The sequence below is a fragment of the Amblyomma mixtum genome, chromosome 7 (assembly GCF_055824585.1).
Source record: "Amblyomma mixtum isolate Tamu chromosome 7, ASM5582458v1, whole genome shotgun sequence".
In the NCBI taxonomy this organism is placed as follows: domain Eukaryota; kingdom Metazoa; phylum Arthropoda; class Arachnida; order Ixodida; family Ixodidae; genus Amblyomma; species Amblyomma mixtum.
In genome coordinates this window covers 71,070,643-71,090,309 of record NC_143018.1, presented here as the reverse complement: position 1 = coordinate 71,090,309, position 19,667 = coordinate 71,070,643, and the positions used below count along the sequence as shown (strand labels likewise).

The following is a 19,667-nucleotide window of genomic DNA, read 5'->3' as shown; positions in this document are numbered from 1 at the left end:
ACACGCTGAAGCTGTCAAATATTTATTTTTACAGCATGAAGAAATGGGGACAATGAACATATATAATGTAAGAGCTACTGGTAAATAGTGCAGAGTTTATTTCAGTATGCAAAAAAGGTGCTGCACTTTTAAAGCTTGTCAAAACTTGAGTTTTAATTTCTAGTCAATTCAAATGTCCAGCCCACTGCCATGTGTCAATTTGCCTGCAGTTCAGCAATCAGTAAACATCTGAATGATGAACCAATTCATGAGTGAACAGCATGGATTGAAGTCGATGAGTTGTATCTTAAGTAATAGCCTTCTGAACCAGCCATTGAAGGTAGGAGGACTGATCGAACGGCAACCACAACCATATAAGTTTGTTAGGAAAGTTGAAGCACATGCAAATGAGCATACCTGCTGGACAGGCTGAACCGGATGGAAAAAGAGAAGCACATATACGCACAAAAAATAACAAAACACAAACAATGACATATACAAGTGGAGGCTCTGAGTAATGCGTTTTCATGGTAGCTTTTATGCACTCTACCAAAGACAGAACATTCATGTTTATGACAGGCCGCAGAAAATGAAAGTTCCCTCCCGACTGCGGGTTCACAACTTATACTTCCTTTGCATGGCTGCAGTCAGGTTTATTACTTTGTGCGAGAAAAAAAAAATGCAGGCACATGCATTTAGTCAGCTATGTCAACAAAATCACATTATCACCATTTAGATTAAGCATACCACAGACAATGTAAAAAAAAATACGAATGCATTTATTCCACTGCTGGAAACAAACAACAGGGCAAGCGGACTGCACTCCATAATTACACATTCAATATTATATCGTTCTCCTCAGGGTACAACACAAGACAACGCCATGATTTTACAGTAACACCATTAAACGCACAAATTAACACCTTTAAGTACTCCTTTTTCCCCAGAACGATTAGAGACTGGAATAATCTAACTAATGATGCAGTAACCCAAACTTCACTAAAAAGGTTTGAAAGCCACCTTTAACTTTTTTATAATGTCGTACCGCTACATTTCTGTGTTTCGTTTGTACTTTTTGCAATTGTGTTCTTGATCTTAAATTGTTGATCAATTGTTCTTGTATTGTTTGCAGAATTTATGTATTGTGTGCCCACCCTGCGAAGGTCTTGTAAAAGATCGCAGTATCAATAAAAAAATAATAATAATAATTCCATCACAAGCTTGCCGCAGAAAGGAGTGCAGAAAAATCACAGGGCACTGCACATGCACATCATTTGTACAATAAGCTCGAAAAGACTAATCCGTAATTCATTCGCAGCTTATGCTCTTCAGTAAAATTGTCTTTTCTTCACCATCTGTCATCTGTTCATATCTCGCTAAGGCCTTCCAACACAATCAATTTCAACCAAAATGATGCGACTGTTTTGTAGAAAACCATACAGTTTTGTGACCTTCTTCGTGTGTGCCCTGAAAAGTTATCTCGAGGCACAATATGCAGTAGATGACCCATATGCAAAACCTGGACTGCACAAAGGTTTAAATGGTACACAAGTGCCGAACATTAGTTTTCATTTAAGGTCCTTTCAAGGTTTCAACATTTACCGGTATATCCTTCAAAATCATTCTTCTTGCATGCAGAGGCTTGTTTATGCCACAATCTATGTCTTTTCGAGCACAAAAAACAAAAGCTTTGAGTTATATGAACAACAGTTCATTCCAGCAATGCTGTACTATATTTACAAGTTTCTCAGTGAGCTTATAAAGAAATTAGTTTGTTAGTAAGCTAGCCAATTAACATTGATAATATCAAGTACACACTAAATTTTTGAAGGGTAAACAGGAATTTGTAATGTTATTAGGTCCAGAAAGGCTTTTGACAGTCATCAGTGTGTTATTATACTTGCAGAAAAAAAGAAATTGAGATTCAAGACAACCTGTACTGTCAAATGCTACAGTCTTGTCCGTCAAATATCTTCAAAAGCAGCACAGCCAGATAGTTCCGTGCTCTACAGCTTGCGAGGGACATCTAGCCTTGAACAATTTGTAAGAAATACTGGCAGACATCGACACTAAACAAACCGCTCACAGTCTCATCTGTAAGAACAGGTATGCAGAGGATGCAACTGTGAAACTATAAACTGAGACAGGCTAGCTTAAGATAACATGAAAATAAGAATAAAGTGTTAAAATTCATATATAACAGCTTAAAATCTGAAAAATTTGCGAAAAACAGCAAACAATAGCTGTCCAGCAAGGGAGATGTTATAGTGATCTCTAAGTTGCCAAAATCCGCCCAACACTTGACTGACGGCATCAAAATAGTTGACTGCACAATAAAAATGGCGACATAAACATTACTGCATAGGCTGCCTTATATGTTACATGTAACACATGGACCGGGCCATGTTAGTCAGCTTAACTATTCCCACCAAGCACAAGGGGTTAAATTCCATGCTTCATCTCGCACCTCATGGTCGCAGTTGAGCACCGTCAAGAAGCAGGTGGTCCTGTCAAGATTGGCTGGATGTAACAATGCACACGCAATGCGTGTGCTATGCATCATTAATTGCTTGGCACGTATAATAAATTCAATGTCTCCTCCCCGACAGCAGGCCAGTCGTCTCCGGCGTCAGGAGGCCCAGGAATGCTTATGCAAGGAGAAGCAAAGGAAGGCACAAAGCATTCATTGACAAGAAAAAAACAAACATACAATCACAGAATTGATTCTTAATCATTAAAACACCTATCATAAACTTAAACAGTACAAAAAAGAAACAATGCATCACAGTGCCACCCTGCAGTCAGAAAGCGCCAAGATTGAAAAGTGAACTGCAAATATTATTTGAACAGGTCATGGAATAGTAAGTCACTTGACGCAATGCAGTTTTGTATTCCGGTAAGTAATACAGTAATACCTAGAGCTTATTATTCCAGTTTTTATGGGGGCAAAATGAATGAATGAATTAGGTTTGAGTGCCCTGGATGTACTGTTTATTCTAATACTTGTTGCTGAAATGCAAAACGCAACTCTTCCCACACGGAAATCGTTCATGCTATGTCACAGGCCAATGACTTCCAAAGCACCGACTACAATGCCGGCTTTGATAAGCTGCTAGCCTGAACTCTGCGCACTTTTGCCCATAAATATGTCCTTGTTGTACAATCTTTCATGACTCCTGAAGGCTACATTCATCTGCAACACGACTGCCACAACTTAAGAGCGATAATGATGGCAGTACGAGTGAAACGCAGGGAAGGCTGCATCAACAACAGCATATCTGGGATGTTCCGTGGTGCTGCCTCCTCCAAGCAGAGATCAATGCATCAGATGACCTACCACTTGTGAACGTCATATACTACGTTCAATAACACGCTACCCAAATTTGTAAACACAGTACTGAGTGCAGCGTGAAAGTTTCAGGATGGTTCGGTGCTCTTACCGTATTTGATTAAAGCATTTGCGTTTGAACAGAGCCTACCAATTCAAGTGCTGCTAGCAAGCAAGGCTAAAAGTACTACGAAATGCTGACACTTCGTAAATCACCTTAGGTCTCTTCGATTTAGCTGCACTAGTTCTGTTAAGTTCCAAAGTAGCACCGCGAGCGCGCAGCATCAGTTCAAATGCAGCTTGGCACTGTCTGCTTCCAAAACAAATACTAGTTGAGTGCAGGCCTAGTCGTCTGCTAGCCACGGCATTGCCACCGAATTCCAGCCTGCCGCATGCTGTCGACATCGATGGCCACCAAACTCTCGAACCACGTGAAGAATTTTCGAGCAGCAAATCGCAATAAGTGTTGCCATGAACCATTCCCAGGAAATCGCATTGTTTTACTGAAAAAAAAGTGGTAGCATGTATATGCGCAGATGATTCACGAATATGCACTGAAATGCTGCTCACGGGGATCGACTCGACCGCTTAGGTTTACAATTCTGACACCATAAAGTTACCCGCTTCCTTCTTTCAAGAATGAAAAGTAATCATGTCATTTAAACTACGGTCACATCTTCTCCGACCTTCACACGGAGGCCGCCATATTGCTGAACCACAGCTACACTTCCACTTTGGAGAGCTCAAGCCAGCCAAGAACTCGTGCTGCACAGGGCTGGCACTTTTGCAAAACGAAAATGGAAGTGCAGTGGGCACACGCTGCACTGACAAAACGAAGGCGAAAGTGCTGCACTCCTTGTAATGATACAGCAAGTGCAGCCGAATCAAAGAGACCCCATGTCAGAGCTGTCACAGTAGTAGCAACGAAAAACACCACACAAAAGCCTCCCTATCTCCGCTAGGATATCCTTTGCAACCAGCCTGCTTTCGCTGCCAATGTGCAGCAAGTTCCCCAGTCACGGGACTGTTTGGGGTTGTAGTCTGAAGCAGAATGGAGCCATTCCTAGATGATCCTGTTAAGGCAGGCATGCTCAGGACCTTTTAGGCAAGGGCTAAAGGATCTGCTGATTTCCGTACCTATTTCTCTTTAACCTTCCTTTCTTGCTGTTTTGTCCTGCTGCTCCTCCACACACTGCAATTCTGTTCAGGAAAGTAAAAACAGCGCTAAATTTTACACAAAGCACAGTGCCCGTCCTGTCTGTCTTTCTATGTGCTTTGTGTAAAATTTAGCGCTGTTTTTACTTTCCTGAACACAATGTCACACCAACTAGCCCAGCAAAAGGTACTGCTAAACTGCAATTCTGCATGGGCTTATTAACAGTAACTATTTTGGATATTCAACTAGGTACAGCAGAACCACTCTGTTAAGTTCCCGGGTGCTGCATTTTCCCAGCTGGTACATCGATGCATGCTAGTCCCATTGTAGTGCCAATGGAAGCTCATGCAAAAAAAAACTTGGCTGTTATAGTGCAAATGTATGCTTCTACGGCCCCCCTTTCAATTTCTACTTTCACATGCCCGGCTATGCGCATGCTTTCATCACTTGAATGTGTCAGAGTCATTCCTTTCCTGTGCTTCTTATAACCAAGAAGTAGCACACAAAAAGAAAACGTTCAACCAGCTATCCCCAATAGCAGTGTTATTAAAACAAAAAGAGGGCAGCAGGTTTTAGCATATCGAATACCTTGGTTGACAAGTCCGCAGTTGAAATTCTTGAAGACTCGTAGCAATTCAATGTGAAGGTAGACCCTCATAAGGATGCAGAAGGCACCTGCAAGTCACCAGAAAAGTCACTACATGTCAGGTTTCCGACAAAATGATGCGCATCCCACGTGCTTACCATGTAGTCCAGCAAAAAAATCAAGTATTCCTTACAGAGGCAATTTGTTTCCTTTGAACAAGAAGAGAGCCTACCTAATATTATATCTCACGCTAATTTTTTCTTAATTTTTCCCTTCTTTCAACTAGATTTTCAACTGGCACGAGATAAGAGAGGAGTGCAGTGATGACAGTCTGTGCTATTCTCTATTCCATTAAATAGTGCCAGGCAGTCGTAGGTCAGCCTTCTATTTCCTTCCTGTTGGTTACTGATGCTCATCTACCTCAACTACAAATAAGCAGGGCAAAAATACCAATACAGAAACACGGTGCTGGCATATGAGAATGCAATAACGAAATGGGAAATGAAATGGTTCAGTGGTTCAAGCAAAGAAATGGTTCAGTGGGAAACCCAGCGGCGGTGTAAGCGAAAGATCCTCATAGAACCAACACTGGTGGCAGTTGGGCCACCTAGGTAGTGTCACCCTGTGATGTCATCACAACCTGCCCACTTGACTGTGAGCAAACTGTCAACCGTGACAGACGGCAGTTAGATTAACGATTGGCACAAGCCCCACAGGTGGCAGCACCTGCCATTGCAGAGCAGTGACGCATCACTTAGCTACTTCACCACAGCGGCAGGATTGGTATGAGGACTGCCAGGTATTTATGAGTGTTACGCAGAGAACGACAAATTCCGCACATATGGGCATTAAACCATTAACACTATCACGTCGTACCCTTAAGGTGTAGCTTAAGCGTCATCTCCAGCTTTCTTGCAAACATATGGATTTCCAAGTTGGGGCTCAAGCAAAGTCTGAAGCAGCAGGCACAGAGTCAGAGTTATAATCTTGACCTTGCAGATCAAGTCACACTCCCTGCTTTCAATAACATCTAAAAATTTGGGGTATTTGCAGTCTGCATCCACTTCAGCACCAAAAAGCAGCGCATGAATTTCAGCGCCCCTGAAACCTGTCTTGCCGCAATGCCATGGTCACGTTAAAAAGAAGCGGCGAGAGAATTTTTTTTTCCTACAATATATTTTTGAAATTAGTGAGCGACTAGTGTCATCTGGCATGAAAACTACTATCCAAAAATTAGCAGCCAAGCATCTGTTGACGCCTATTAAAAGTAGACACTTGAAAGCGAGGACAACAAATTGCAGTCTTCAGAAGCAAATGGGTTAACACGCACTCCTGCACTGCAGAATGAGAACAAATAAACGCTTCTTGTATGTTGTTTAATAAACCAAGGAGGCAATGGTTAATTGCAGGTGGCCTTCTATATAATAACGCGTAATTGAGCACATGCAGCCTTTCAAGCAAAAGTAAAGTTTATGCAGGAGCGTTGCAACCGTGAGAAAGCTTTTCCGGATATTAAGAAAATGTTCTATCATGTGGAAAAAAACAATGCTGCTAAAACCCACAATGACGGAATACTTGACTGCAGACTGTGTGTGGGATTTCTAAACGTATTTGTTTTCCAGAGTGGTAACACATATTTCTTAGTGCACGCTTTTTTACTTATGTTTGCTCTATTACTGGTACATCACTCATCACTACATGGCCATACACAACCTTACATTTGAGGTTCGTCTGTTAAGCTGAACTTTTGATGACCAGGACAAATTTACAAGGTCCTGTGACATTCACCTCAAAGACAGTCTTGTGCAGAAAAGTGAAAAGATAAGATATCAGGACCCTACCTGAAACAAGATGCACAATCGGTGCATCGGCAATCTGAACTGGCTTGTTTGGAAACCGGGCACTTATCTGAAACAGCAGCAGAAATTCTACTTTAACTTAGATCCAAGTGTAACACACAGCACACACTAAGGCACAGATTTAGAGCAGACGGTGAGAAATGTCATAACTTGCAACACGCAACACTTATTCGCACTACCAGGCTGAAACGAAATGCTAGTGAAAGAAAAAAATAAGAACAGTGAGTACACTTTAACCATTACTTCTTTGAGTCCATGATTTGACACTGATAGACTTTTCCAATAAACACTCCCTAAGTGCCACCACAGTCCTCGCTGGACTCTTGTACATAAAATCTCAATGATACGGTCATGGCTGATACCAAATGATACGGATGATACCGTCACGGCTCTGGCCAAATCGCACTGTGTAAAATCGGGAGAATTTCGGCTGTTCCGAATGCTTTCCCTCACCACTACGGATGATACGAACGCGGAGCTGTGACTGCACCAGCGAGCACTGAGTGCTGTTCCTTAATTGCAAACAGTCACGTAGTATGCATCGCGAACACTAAACGGTGGCGTGAGGCTAGCACATCACTGATGACTCTTCATTCCAAACTGACATCATTTTTTTAGACTTTTCTAAGGCTTTCGATCGCGTACCCCACCATCGTCTCATGTCTAAACTTTCCGGTCTGTCCATTGACCCTCTAATTGTAGCATGGATACACTGTTTTCTAATAGGTCGTTCTCAGTACACGGTAATAGACAATCATTGTTCAGGTCCTACTAAAGTGCTGTCTGGTGTACCACAAGGGTCGGTCCTTGGCCCTCTTCTCTTTCTCATCTTCATTAATGATCTTCCCTCTGGTATTTCTTCCACAATTCGCCTCTTTGCAGATGATTGCATTCTTTATCGCCGCATTGCTGCTAACAGGGACCAATTATTACTCCAGAACGACTTGAACATAATTGAACGATGGTGCTCTGAGTGGCTTATGTCGCTAAACATCTCAAAATGCCAATACATGCAAGTGTCTCGCAAACATTCCAACCTCACTTACGCTTATTCATTGCTTTCAAACACATTAACAAACGTGCAATCCTACCAATACCTCGGAGTCACCATTTCCAGCAATTTAACCTGGTCCAATCACATCTTGAAATTAGCAGCCAATTCATCCAAATCACTCGGCTTCATCAGACGATCGTTATACTTGGCTCCTCCTTCTGTCCGTAAATTAGCATATGAAACCTTCATCCGTAGTAAACTAACTTGAATATGAATCTTCTATATGGAACCCTCATCAGGCGTACTTAATTAACACCCTAGAAGCTATTCAGAACCGCGCAGCACGTTACATTACCTCAAATTATGACAGATACTGCAGCATCACCAGGATTAAATCAACACTCAACCTTCTACCACTTGAGAACCGTCGAAAAATCTCACGACTTTGCTTTTTTCACAAATTGTATTACAACTTTCCTTACCTCCGCGACTCATTACTCCTACCTCCCACCAGAACATCGCGTCGCCTCTTCAATTCCCTGAGTGTTCAGCGTTTACATGGTTCTACAATCGCCTTCAATAAATCATTTCTACCTACAGCAATAGAAAATTGGAACCAGTTACCAGACCACATTGTAAACAAGCGTGACGCTAGTAAATTTAGAGACGCACTAATCGAACATTACAGCAAATGAAAAAACAACCGCATGCTTTGATTTTTACCATTTACTTTTCTTGTTACTATTCCTTCCTTTAGCCTACCCGCCACCATGTATTGATTAGAACTGCATCTTAACATTTCCTAGTGTACTCCAGTTCTTTTTGTTTTGTTTTTTTTGTTTTTTTATTCTTCTTGCATTGCTTTGTGTTGTATTTTACTGTATTAACATTGTTATTCTCTTTACTTTGTATTTCAACTGTTCCCCCCCCCCCCCCCCCCCCTTATGTAATGCCCGAAAAGGGCCTTTAAGGGTACAATAAATGAATGAATGAATGAATGCGCTGATCGCTACTAACGCACATGATCAGTGAGTGGTGGCGTGTGGCTGTGAATAAATTCCGTCAGCCAAAAACATATAAGCTTGGTTACGTTTCCTGTGCTTCTGCAAACGGATGTTCATTTTCAGATTATAGAAATTTCGAGTGATTCGAACATTTCTCACGACCCCATAAAATTCATATCACCAAGATTCTACGTATGTACAGTCTGACATCATTTGAAGGTCATCATTTCAGGCTTAACCTACTCGGATTAAAGTAGTCTTACACAGTTATTCTGGCAAAAAAGGCTTAGCTAGCTGAGGGATTCCTCTATCCTGCAACATCTTTATTGCAGACTAAATGACTGTCAAGCCAGAAAAAATTGATCAGTCAATTTTTGCCAGAATGACTGCGATAACACTCAAATCACGCGAGACTGCACCTAGCATGGGTGCAGTGGAAGTAGTAACGCGAGCTCTCCACACCCGTTTGCAACAGTCCAAAGAGCAGGAGTCTCAAAATCTGCGTCCGGCCAATGGAAAAGTCCATAACTATAGTCGGATACACCTTAAGAAGGCAGCGGCTTTTCCCCGTCAAAGGACCCCCTTCCAGCCAATGGCGTCGGCCGGTTCTCATGACCCCGCTAGGGTGACAAAGCAGGTAGTGGTAGATGAAAGGGGATAGTCCCTTCCCTCCATGGTCAGGGATAGACGGGGAAAAGCTGCTGCGTTCTTGAGCTGTATCCAACTGCAGTTACTAATTTTAGGTGTCTAATTTAGATTTCAGTTTAGATTTTTAAATTAGATTTTAGTTTAGACTTTAAGCTTAGGTTTGGATGAAGGGAAGGTTTTGTACAGAGACACCAGTGTGCTGACATTTCAGTGCAAGTTAAGGAGCTCTAAAGAGTTGAAATCAACCCATAGCCCTCCACTATAATGCGCTAAATAACTCAAAAACACTTTTTCAGTGCAAGTTAAGGGGCTCCAGGGAGTTGAAATCAATCCGTAGCTTTCCACTATAATGCGCTAAATAACTCAAAAACAGCTTTGGAGTTTAAAATAGATTAGCAAGAAATGCGAAACATGCATTATCCCATGAACTGGTTACGTTCCTTTTCGAGGTGACAGCACATTTGCATTTGCAGCAATTTTTTCAGCCATGATCTCAATGCACGTCAGGCTCAAACTCCAGGAACTAGCACATTTAAGTATGAATTTCATCTAGCATGCTACCCGCTGCCCAGCATGCCCTCACTTACCTCTAGTGGCAGAAACAGCGGGGCTATCATGCTGAGTGCAACATAAGTGTACACTAAAAGCTGCCGTTCTTTCCTCACCTGCAATGCAAGGGTTTGAGGTCACCCATTAGTTACAAGGATACAAGAGAAAACATCAGAATTAGTTGCAGACTCCACATTCTATGATGAATTCTAATCACTGATTTGGAGCACTTCCGGATGAACTTTTTGGGCACAATTTTGAGCAAGGCTATTTCAATGGCTGATAGGGGTCGTGGGTTGCATTTTCCAGTGGCAGATTGGGAGCAGCTGCCAAGCCAACATCATTCCAGTGAGCAGTGCAGAAAGCTCCCCCAAAATCGGCGGATTTGATCGTAAGTGTGCACGACGTATATTTCCTTTAGCGGAGCACTTGCTTCTAGCATCCTGCCGTCTCCCGTTTGTTCTGTGGCATAAACACGCAAGGGAGGGTGCAAGGGATGCCGAGTACTTTCTCCGTCAGCAGTATGCAAGCACCCTCCGCTCGCTCCAGCCGACTCTGCTCTCTGCCGAATTGACATGCTCTAGCGTGGAGCGGGTGGAATGCTAAGGGTTCGCAACGGCAGTTCACTACTATAACTGACTACAGAACAAACCTACAATGAACAATAGAAAGAAATCACTGCAACCTCTATTACGTCAGCTGAGAACACAGCGAACGTAGGCCGGTATTTCAGCATTTAGTGCAAGAGCAGACGGGAAAACAAACGCTAAATACAACGCAAAAGAAAACCCAAGAGCACACATCTAATGCAGAATGTGCAGTCGTTCATGAACGTGACCGCGATACAAAGTGAAAACAATATTTCAGAATTCACAAAGAAGTATAGGTTTTTACAAGAGTTATAGTAGAGGCATGGCAAAGGAAGAAAAAACCTGAGCAGCAGTCTCTGTAAACAAGGCATGATCTTTTTCTTTTGACCTGATACACAGACAACGAATATCACCAACACAAGAGAAAGGCCACATTATTCACATGAACGCAAATATAATGGATTTTTTGAAACAGCTTCTCTGCTGGAATTCATGGCAGCTGATCAGTCAGTCAGAAAAGAAACACTACATCTTTGATAAGCACTGAAAACCAAAAGAAAGAAGCAAGCAAGGTGAAACAACAAAAACCACACTCACAGCCAGCGATCCGATACTCCAAAGGACCACACTGTACACGATGATGATCGCCATTGTTGAGAACTGCCACGGAGTACTATGAACACCAGCATTCAGCACGAGGATTCCGAATATAGTCTGCATCAAACAAGGCATCCTATTCTAGCAGCCATCGACAACAAGGCCAGCCCAACTGCATGCAAGGTGTCACACAGTGAGCAATGGGGGGGGGGGGGGGGGGGGTACTTTTAGCCAACACAGAAATGGATCTCTGAGCATGTGATCATTTGAGCGATTTGTGAAACAATGTGGTCCTTGGCATGCAGGCCAAAGTTGTCTGTCGGTGCTCAATAGTTACTGTGCTCAATGGCCCCAGCCCGGGTGTACCCAGGCCAATGCTACATACACGCTTATAGGCTGCGTGAAGTTGTGGCTACTGTGATACAAGGACGAATGACCAAAGACACAAAAAACGAAACTGCGCCGCAGAAGACAGCGCACAGGCAGCACTGTACCGAATGGGGCCGCGTGGGTTGGCTCCTAGGCTTTCTCTTCTGTCATCAATTTTTATTGTGACCCCTGAAGCTTAAAAGACACGATTTCTATACTCCAAAAGATGATGACTGAGTAGGATTAAAGCAGCCGCCTTGAAGACAGCACTGAAAGCTTCGCCCGCTCTGCACACACTCCCTCCTCGCTGCTGCCTCCCTTCCATAGACAGCTCCTCAGGCAGACGGAGGGCCATCACTGCATGAGCATTTCAGGAATATCGCGTGCATGCAGAACTATCGCAAGAGCCACAAAGTCTTGCAAATTGCAGAGGACTATGTTGCGTTTAGAGTTAAAAAAAAAAAAATATGCAGACAAACAATGATGTACAATTTTTTCATTTTCAAGTGCTCTATTCGCCTACTATGTTTCCTGGCTGGTACCCCTTTTTTTTTTCACAGTTCCACGAAAGATGCAACAGCAAAGTTATTCTGTACACCGATGAGATGACACTAGCCCGTTTGTCACTGCATTTACAGTCAAAGAGCTATCCCGTATTGGTAACCCACATTAAAGGGGCCCATAAACACAATCTTAGTTGACTGTTTTGCCTGTTGATTGTATACAGCGAGCTACCATGGTGCTATTAGAGTCAGTAATACAACGCATATTCCGTTTTTTAATATTTTAATGTCCTCCCAAAAACAAATTCATGCCTCTGATGGTGTCCCCACACAGTGGCGGGTTTCAGCAGCGGATATGACATCACCTGGCGCAAGCTTGATGATTGGACAAACAGTAAGTATACTGCCAGTTGTGTGAATAAATAGAGACACATTTTGTCACCTGTCGGTGTTTTATATTAGATCAACAAAAACAACTTGTTCGTCTCAGATAAAAGCCCTGCAAAGAAAGTAAAATAAAAATACACCACCAGGGGCTCTGGCATGGAAACGACGCTGTCAGTCTCAGCAAGAACGAGTTACAGAGAGCAGGCAAACATGGAGTGCAAACTTCCGCGACGTGCTCTGGCTGGCTGTTTTGATTGGTTGCGCCAGGTGCCGTCATCGGGAGGGTGAAATAGGAGTGGGAAGCCCCGCCAAAATCAAGTTGAGGGCAGCATTTTGTTTGCTTGTATTTTGAAATTTCTTCATTGAATAACTCCCGTTCCTGTGCATTGATTCCTGTAATTCTTTTTAAGTCAGCATCTGTGTGACATAAAGAATCCACCTGAAGTATAGCCGGTATCCCCCCAAGCAGTGTTTCGCAGCCCCTTTAAAAGAATTGCATTAATGAAGCACAAGTACCTCATTAATTATTATAATGCACAGAAGACAAAAGCAACTGCATTTAGAACTAAAACCACCGTAATACAAACTGCACCAGACCTGTTTTTAGGAATCGCAAACACACCTTGCATGAGAGACAACAAAACTCACAAAGTATTGCCTAACAAACACCTACCCTGAAGCGTCCACTTTGAGGGCCTAAAAGAAAAGCTGTCAAAAGCATAGTTATTAACAAATTTAAGCTCCTCAAATGCAGCCACATAAGAGAAAGTTAGACAGATTTCTCAATGTTGAACTAAAAGAGCAAGAGAACAATACTGCCTCATGAAATCTTATGAAGTGTTTATGAAGTTGCAGTCAAATGTCATACGACTTGCCAGATTTACAGCTGCAGTCCAACCACCAGAAACAAATGTACTGTTGGCTTCCTTTATGAATGTGCGTCGTAGTTAATTTGTAACCACATACTACACCAATGAAACATGCGCTGGGCCATGCTAAACAAAAGGTAGCTGAAATACTGCTAAAACATAAGCATATTCAAAGGACTGCCGCCAAGATCGAGTATTCAGCCACAATGTTCCAACTCACATAAGACAAGAACTCCAGCTTCAACAGGGCAAGAAACTTGCAAAATGTCCTGTACATCTCTGGAACAACAAAAAAAAAACAGCTATTAGGCAACACCCGTGCCTCACAGTATACACTCCTCTTGCAGTTAATTAGCAGAACTATAAACCATTCTTGTTTTACAGGCTGACGAAAAGCTGCACAAATTGAGATAATAGTGGCAATGCAAGTGTTTGAGCAGAAATGCTACCCGTTGTTTACAATGCCTTTGCGCCACATCCGGTAACCTCAATACAACAACACACGTGCAAGCACACAGACCCACACACAAGTTTTGCCCCACCGTGGTGGCTCAGTGGTTATGGCACTCGGCTGCTGACCCGAAAGACACGGGCTCGACCCCGGCCACGGCGGCCGAATTTCGATGGAGGCGAAATTCTAGATGCCAGTGTACTGTTTGGCGTCAGTGCACGTTAAAGAACCCCAGGTGGTCGAAAATTCCCGTAGCCCTTCACTACGGCGTCCCTCATAGCCTGAGTTGCTTCGGGATGTTAAACCCCAATAAACCAACCACACAAAAGTTTTTCCTTTTCCCTCTTTGTCCTGTTGGCTGGAACTGGCCGCTTTATAACGCATGCGCAAACCCTGTGCAATACAAAACTAAGCTTTGAATACAGAGGACTTTTCATCAATTAACCTACCAATACTGGGGCTCTGAGCTTGTTTGGATTAAATAAAGCACATGCCTCTGCTGCTGCCCAATAGTTATAAAACATCCTGCCTGGCATGGAAAACAGGGGCCATTACAATGCACTCCTAACCATTCCTGCATTCACTGCCTTGGCCTTTCCGATCCTCTCGCTCTGTAGCATGACAATCCAGGCAAAAAGGTGCAAAAACTTTGCATTTGAGACAAAAGCTGACGTCATGCCAATTATAAATGAAGCATAAAAAGCAATGCAAGTGACTTTTATGACTTCCTCTTTAGAATCAAGTGGCTCATTTTTCTTTTGGCTATGTTCAGTACACTAACTTCATGCTCACAATAATGATAACATGCCTGTTATGTATCATACCACGATAAACAAAATGGCTTTATTTGCCAAGAAATACCTACTTCTAAAAGACTAAAAATAGGAACGCAGGCTATCTTTCTCATATATTCCAAAAAACAAGGAAATGCGTGAAAATCTTCACACTACAGAGACACTGAACGTGTCTCTTTGCACTTTTAGGGGGACGCTGTGGTCAACTCTATTCAATATTTTCTGTTAAAAAGTTCTTGCTTTCTGAGGCTCCGTCGATACTTGTTTGGCACCAAGAGATGCATTTACTGCCGAGAAATTTTTCATTTAAACTCATGGCGTCAGTGAAAAAAAGGACTCCTCAGAGATCTGTGTCTAAGAAGAAAAAGCACTGCCATCACCGCAGTTTGGTAGTGAAAACGGTTGGCAGTGAATAAAGCTGTACTTCTTTTTTTGGTATTTTCTAGCTCAAAAAACCTGTTTTCAGCGGAAGCAGCCTCTTTGCCATTAGGACACAGTAATCAATCAATATATTTATTTATTTATTGCAAGTACCTACAGCGCCCATGAGGCATTATTGCAGGGGGATATTACTACATACAATAACACATGCAAAGAAGATATTGGGAAACATGTCAGCAAGGATAACACAACATACTAAAAGAAGACTAAATGAGTGCACAAGTAGTATGAATGATAACACATTGGCACAGCACTGGCAAACACACGAGACCTGGAAGAAATACACCTGATTATAATTTCAACATCACTTTGGAAATCAGGTGCACAAACCACACAGACCAACAGCATTTCATCCTCAGTGTAACTTTAAAACAAGACAACACCCTGCAACACAGCCTAAAAAGGGAAAAAGAAAGAAGGCCCTACCTATCATTCCCTCAGAGACTCCAACGAGCACAAATTCAGTCCAAGTTGGGTGGAAGACAGTCCTGGTGGCCAGGACAGCCGATATGCTTGTCATGGTTGCTGCCACCAGTGCTCGATACTGTGAAAAACAAAAAGCAAATAAGGACCTGCAGGTCCCCTCAAGAAATTAGGAAGATGTGGAAAACCACTCCGAGAACCAGAAAATGCAAAACTTTCACTCTGAACGAAATGTATCCATGACGGCCTAGCAACTACATCCTTCTCCTACTTAGCATGATGCCGTGAAATTGAACCAAACTGTGTCAGCTGCTTTCAAATAGAGGCAAAATGCAAACCCACCCGTGTGCTCAGTTTGGACAAACATTTTGAGACTGGTTGCCCCTTGCATGTAGGGTAATAAGGGAGTAATTACTCGTTGACATCCACCCGAGCGCAGCCATACGGCTACAAAGGAAAGCTATACAGCTTTCTCAGTTTCTCAGAAACTTCACAGTTAAAGAAAAATTCGTCCTGGTCCGGGGTTCGAGCCCGGGACCACCGCTTCACCGGAACAGTCACTCTACCAACTGAGCTAACCGGGACGGCAAGCTTATGGTAGGGCGAGAGCGAACTGGTCAATAACTCGAAGTGGGAACAGTGTTGGTCAAGGTATATGCAAGATGCATGTAAGGTTGATGAACGGTAGACTGGCATGACCCTATACCTATGCAGCATGTTCCTACGCACATAGTAAAATATAGATGCTACTGATGACGACAGTGAAATTTTATGGTGCATAGGTATATGCGGCTAAATAGCACCATGGCACAAGGTATTTTTGTTGACTGAAGGTAGGGTCAGAGAACATTTCCCAAGCATTTCACCCTGATTAAGCCGAGCACCAGGCCAGGGGAAAGCTTGTGCCCATGGTATCACCGGTGGGTACCCGGCGGCACTGGGAATCGAACCCCACACCTCCCGGATGCGAGGCGGATGCTCAAGCCACTAGGACACTGCCTGCAGTTATAGATGCTAGTAACATCTGGTTAATTAGACTCTCGTTAATTTGGAAAAGTGGATGGACACCCCATCCAGTCCTGTCAAACATAAGTACTATTCTATGGCCTAAACTCGTTAATATGGAGGAATCTGGCTGTACTTCAGTCAATTTGAATAGTGGCAGAGCTCGCATGGAGCGATGATGGTGTTGAGTGAGTGACTCAGAAGTCTGGCCGCTATGGCACGAGTGATGCTGGCATCCAACCAAAATGTTAAGCACTGTGCTCACCGCGATGATCATCGGTTGAGAAGTCATTTACTTGTTTTTGCTGCATGCACGTTGCGAACCGTGCTGTCAGCATTCTTCATGTTAACATGGCACTCGCAATCATTTTACACTGTCGTGTCCGTGCACAAAAGGCTTCTTTTTTTTTCCGCAGGGTGTGTGCACAAGTAGGGGGAGGCTGCTGATGCCATCGGACACATTATGTGCTGAACTGTGAAAATATAGTTATTTTATCAGGCAGTCCATCAACAATGTGGATGTTGAAAATAAGAAACTGAACAAAAACTGATTTTCACCCAAAGTTTTTATGTCAGGCAATCAACCAAACTTTTTCAAGAAATAAAGGTGTGGTGATGCGAAGCATTTTGTAACTAGTTTTTTTTTTTTCGGACCCCTGACAATTCGACATTCAGTTAATTCAAACGTGTTCTCTGCTCTTGTGAAATTCAAATTAAGAGGGTTTTCGTACATTCTCCTATTATGTCCTCCAATGTCACAGACTAAGAAAATTTAGCCTTTCTCTGTAAGCATTAAATTCAAGTATATGCTGGACACTTCCAAAAGAAACAGTGCTGCCTTTAATTAGTCTACTGTTGGGTCTAATCTAATATCGCAGTTTGATTTAATGCTTACACAACAAAGAAGTTAACTGAATGCTGCCATAGGTTAATTATCTCTCACCCCTACTTTGCCAGTGTATGTAGGGGTTTGGTTGATTGCCTGACATGAAAACTTTGGGTGAAAATCACTTTCCGTTCAGTTTCCTTATTTTCGGCATCCACATTGTTGACGGACCCCTTGATAAAATAACTGTATTTACACAGTTAAATACATGTGTCCGATGACATCAACAGCCTAACCCTACGTACACTGGCAAAGTAGGGGTGAGAGATAATTACACTATGGCAGCATTCAGTTAACTTCTTTGTTGTGTAAGCATTAAATCAAACTGTGATATTAGATTTTTTTTCACTGACAGAAATTATTATTCAAACAATCATAAACAAAGTATTAGTCTACAAAATAAAGTTAATTGCCATTACTACAATATGACTCCCACTTCTTTATTTAATGCCTGGTAAGCATTACAAATACAACAAATTATAGTGCTGATGGGCGAAAACACAATTTGTCTGCAATATCTTTGTCTCTTTTCATAGCTGTATTTTGCGTAAAAGCGTTATTCTTTATTTTGAACTACCTGTGTTGATAATATAAATTATTTGGTTCGATTTGCGACCAATTTTTATTATTCGTGATTGCTTCGCACCCAAAAATTTCATATCCGCACACCCTCTAATAATTTCTTTTTTCTTTACTGGCCATATTTCGCAGAACATTTCATCGGCAATTTAACTCGGCAGTATTCAAAAAATATTTGATTCAATTCAGACTCAATTTTTAATATTCGAACTCGCTTCGGACACGAAGTTTTGCTAGTATTCACACAGCTTTAGTTATAATTGCAAGGAGGCCAAGTGTTTCTTTCCTCATGCGTGTTTACTAATCGTTACTACTAGGAACCCGCACACGGCACACACCAAGCACTCAGGATCAAGAAGCATATATGCAAGGTGTCACCTGCAGACTCCAAGGACAAGGAAGCATTTGAACAGTAAACAATAAGAACCACACTTCAACAGTCATGCTTCAGCACACGGAGGACAATGATTACATGCTATCCTGCCCTGAACAACAAGAAATAACTTGTTAGTGCTCAAGCGACAACTATACTAAAAACATTAGATTAACCAGTGTTTGCTGATTACAGCAAACCAGTAATGTGATTGACTACCAGCCTTGTGGGACAATCTCAAGGGAGACAAGGGCAACACTATCCTGTGAATGCAGATCAGCTAGCTGCCCTTAATCTTACTGCACAGAACAGCTAAAAGAAAAAAAGAGGGAGAATGGGAGATAGACATGGAGGCCGACATTGTAAAGGGACACTGTGCACAACTCCATCCAATTTCTGTTTTTTAAAAAAACTGATATTTTGGCCCTCTGCGGCCATGCTGATGTTTGTGTGGTAGCGATAGATGTGTTTATTGTCGCAAAAATTTGACCAAATTCACTTTCTCCCACTGAATTTTAAGTCATGATGACGTCAGTGACAAAAAGGACTGTGCAATCATCAGTTAGAAGTGAAGGGCAGTCCAGCCTGGCCTCAGAGACCTACGGCCTTGATCTCATCATAATCTGCTTGTGAAAATGACTACTATTCACCTTACGTTGTTTTGTTGTTTTTTTTGCCCTTTTCTCGCTTAGGAAAGTTATGTTTTCAGTGGAGGCAGCCTCTTTGTCATTATGAGGCAGTGATCTATCCGTACAAGGAAACTTCAACTTGTCCTCGGCCTTCCTTTGAATGTGCGTACGTGTGGGAAAACTGCCTACCAACATGAGCGAAGAGTTGTGGCTGTCTCCACAGACAAAGTACTCTGTGGCACTGTAGACCGACGCCAGTACCATGCAGGCCACGTGCAGTGCGATCTCGTACTCGTGCTCCAAGAGGACTCCAGACACCCCAAACCATGCTCCAAATACTGGCAGCCAAAGAGAAGGAACAATAACTCGCTGCAACATTCTCTGCTCAGACACTCTGCGACATGCAGCACACCCATGCTAGTGCACACATTACCGTATGGCCCAGTATGGCACACAACACCTAGGGTATTTTGACCAAATGTTTTAGGGGAATCCCCCAAGGTGGAGAAGATTTGTAATAAGGGAGTAATTACTCACTGACATCCACCCGAGCGCAGCCATACGGCTACAGAGGAAAGCTATACAGCTTTCTCAGAAACTTCGTAGTTAAAGAAAAATTCGTCCTGGTCCGGGGATCGAACCCGGGACCACCGCTTCACCGGAGCAGT

At 42.6% G+C, this 19,667-nt stretch overlaps 1 protein-coding gene across 1 annotated transcript in view; it reads right to left on the bottom strand.

Annotated features, from left to right (window-relative positions):
* Nucleotides 1-741: 741 nt before the first annotated feature.
* LOC149336432 (uncharacterized) overlaps nucleotides 742-19,667 on the bottom strand; it is a 39,446-nt gene continuing 20,520 nt past the window's right edge. Inside the window, exons 3-10 of the mRNA XM_089552893.1 lie at nucleotides 19,189-19,337; nucleotides 15,531-15,648; nucleotides 13,639-13,697; nucleotides 11,291-11,407; nucleotides 10,142-10,219; nucleotides 6,891-6,957; nucleotides 5,052-5,138; nucleotides 742-2,626 (exon numbers count right to left, since the gene is read on the bottom strand). Coding sequence (XP_089409019.1) covers nucleotides 2,568-2,626; nucleotides 5,052-5,138; nucleotides 6,891-6,957; nucleotides 10,142-10,219; nucleotides 11,291-11,407; nucleotides 13,639-13,697; nucleotides 15,531-15,648; nucleotides 19,189-19,337 — 734 coding nt within the window. The 3' untranslated portion in view covers nucleotides 742-2,567. The remainder of the gene's footprint in view (nucleotides 2,627-5,051; nucleotides 5,139-6,890; nucleotides 6,958-10,141; nucleotides 10,220-11,290; nucleotides 11,408-13,638; nucleotides 13,698-15,530; nucleotides 15,649-19,188; nucleotides 19,338-19,667) is intronic.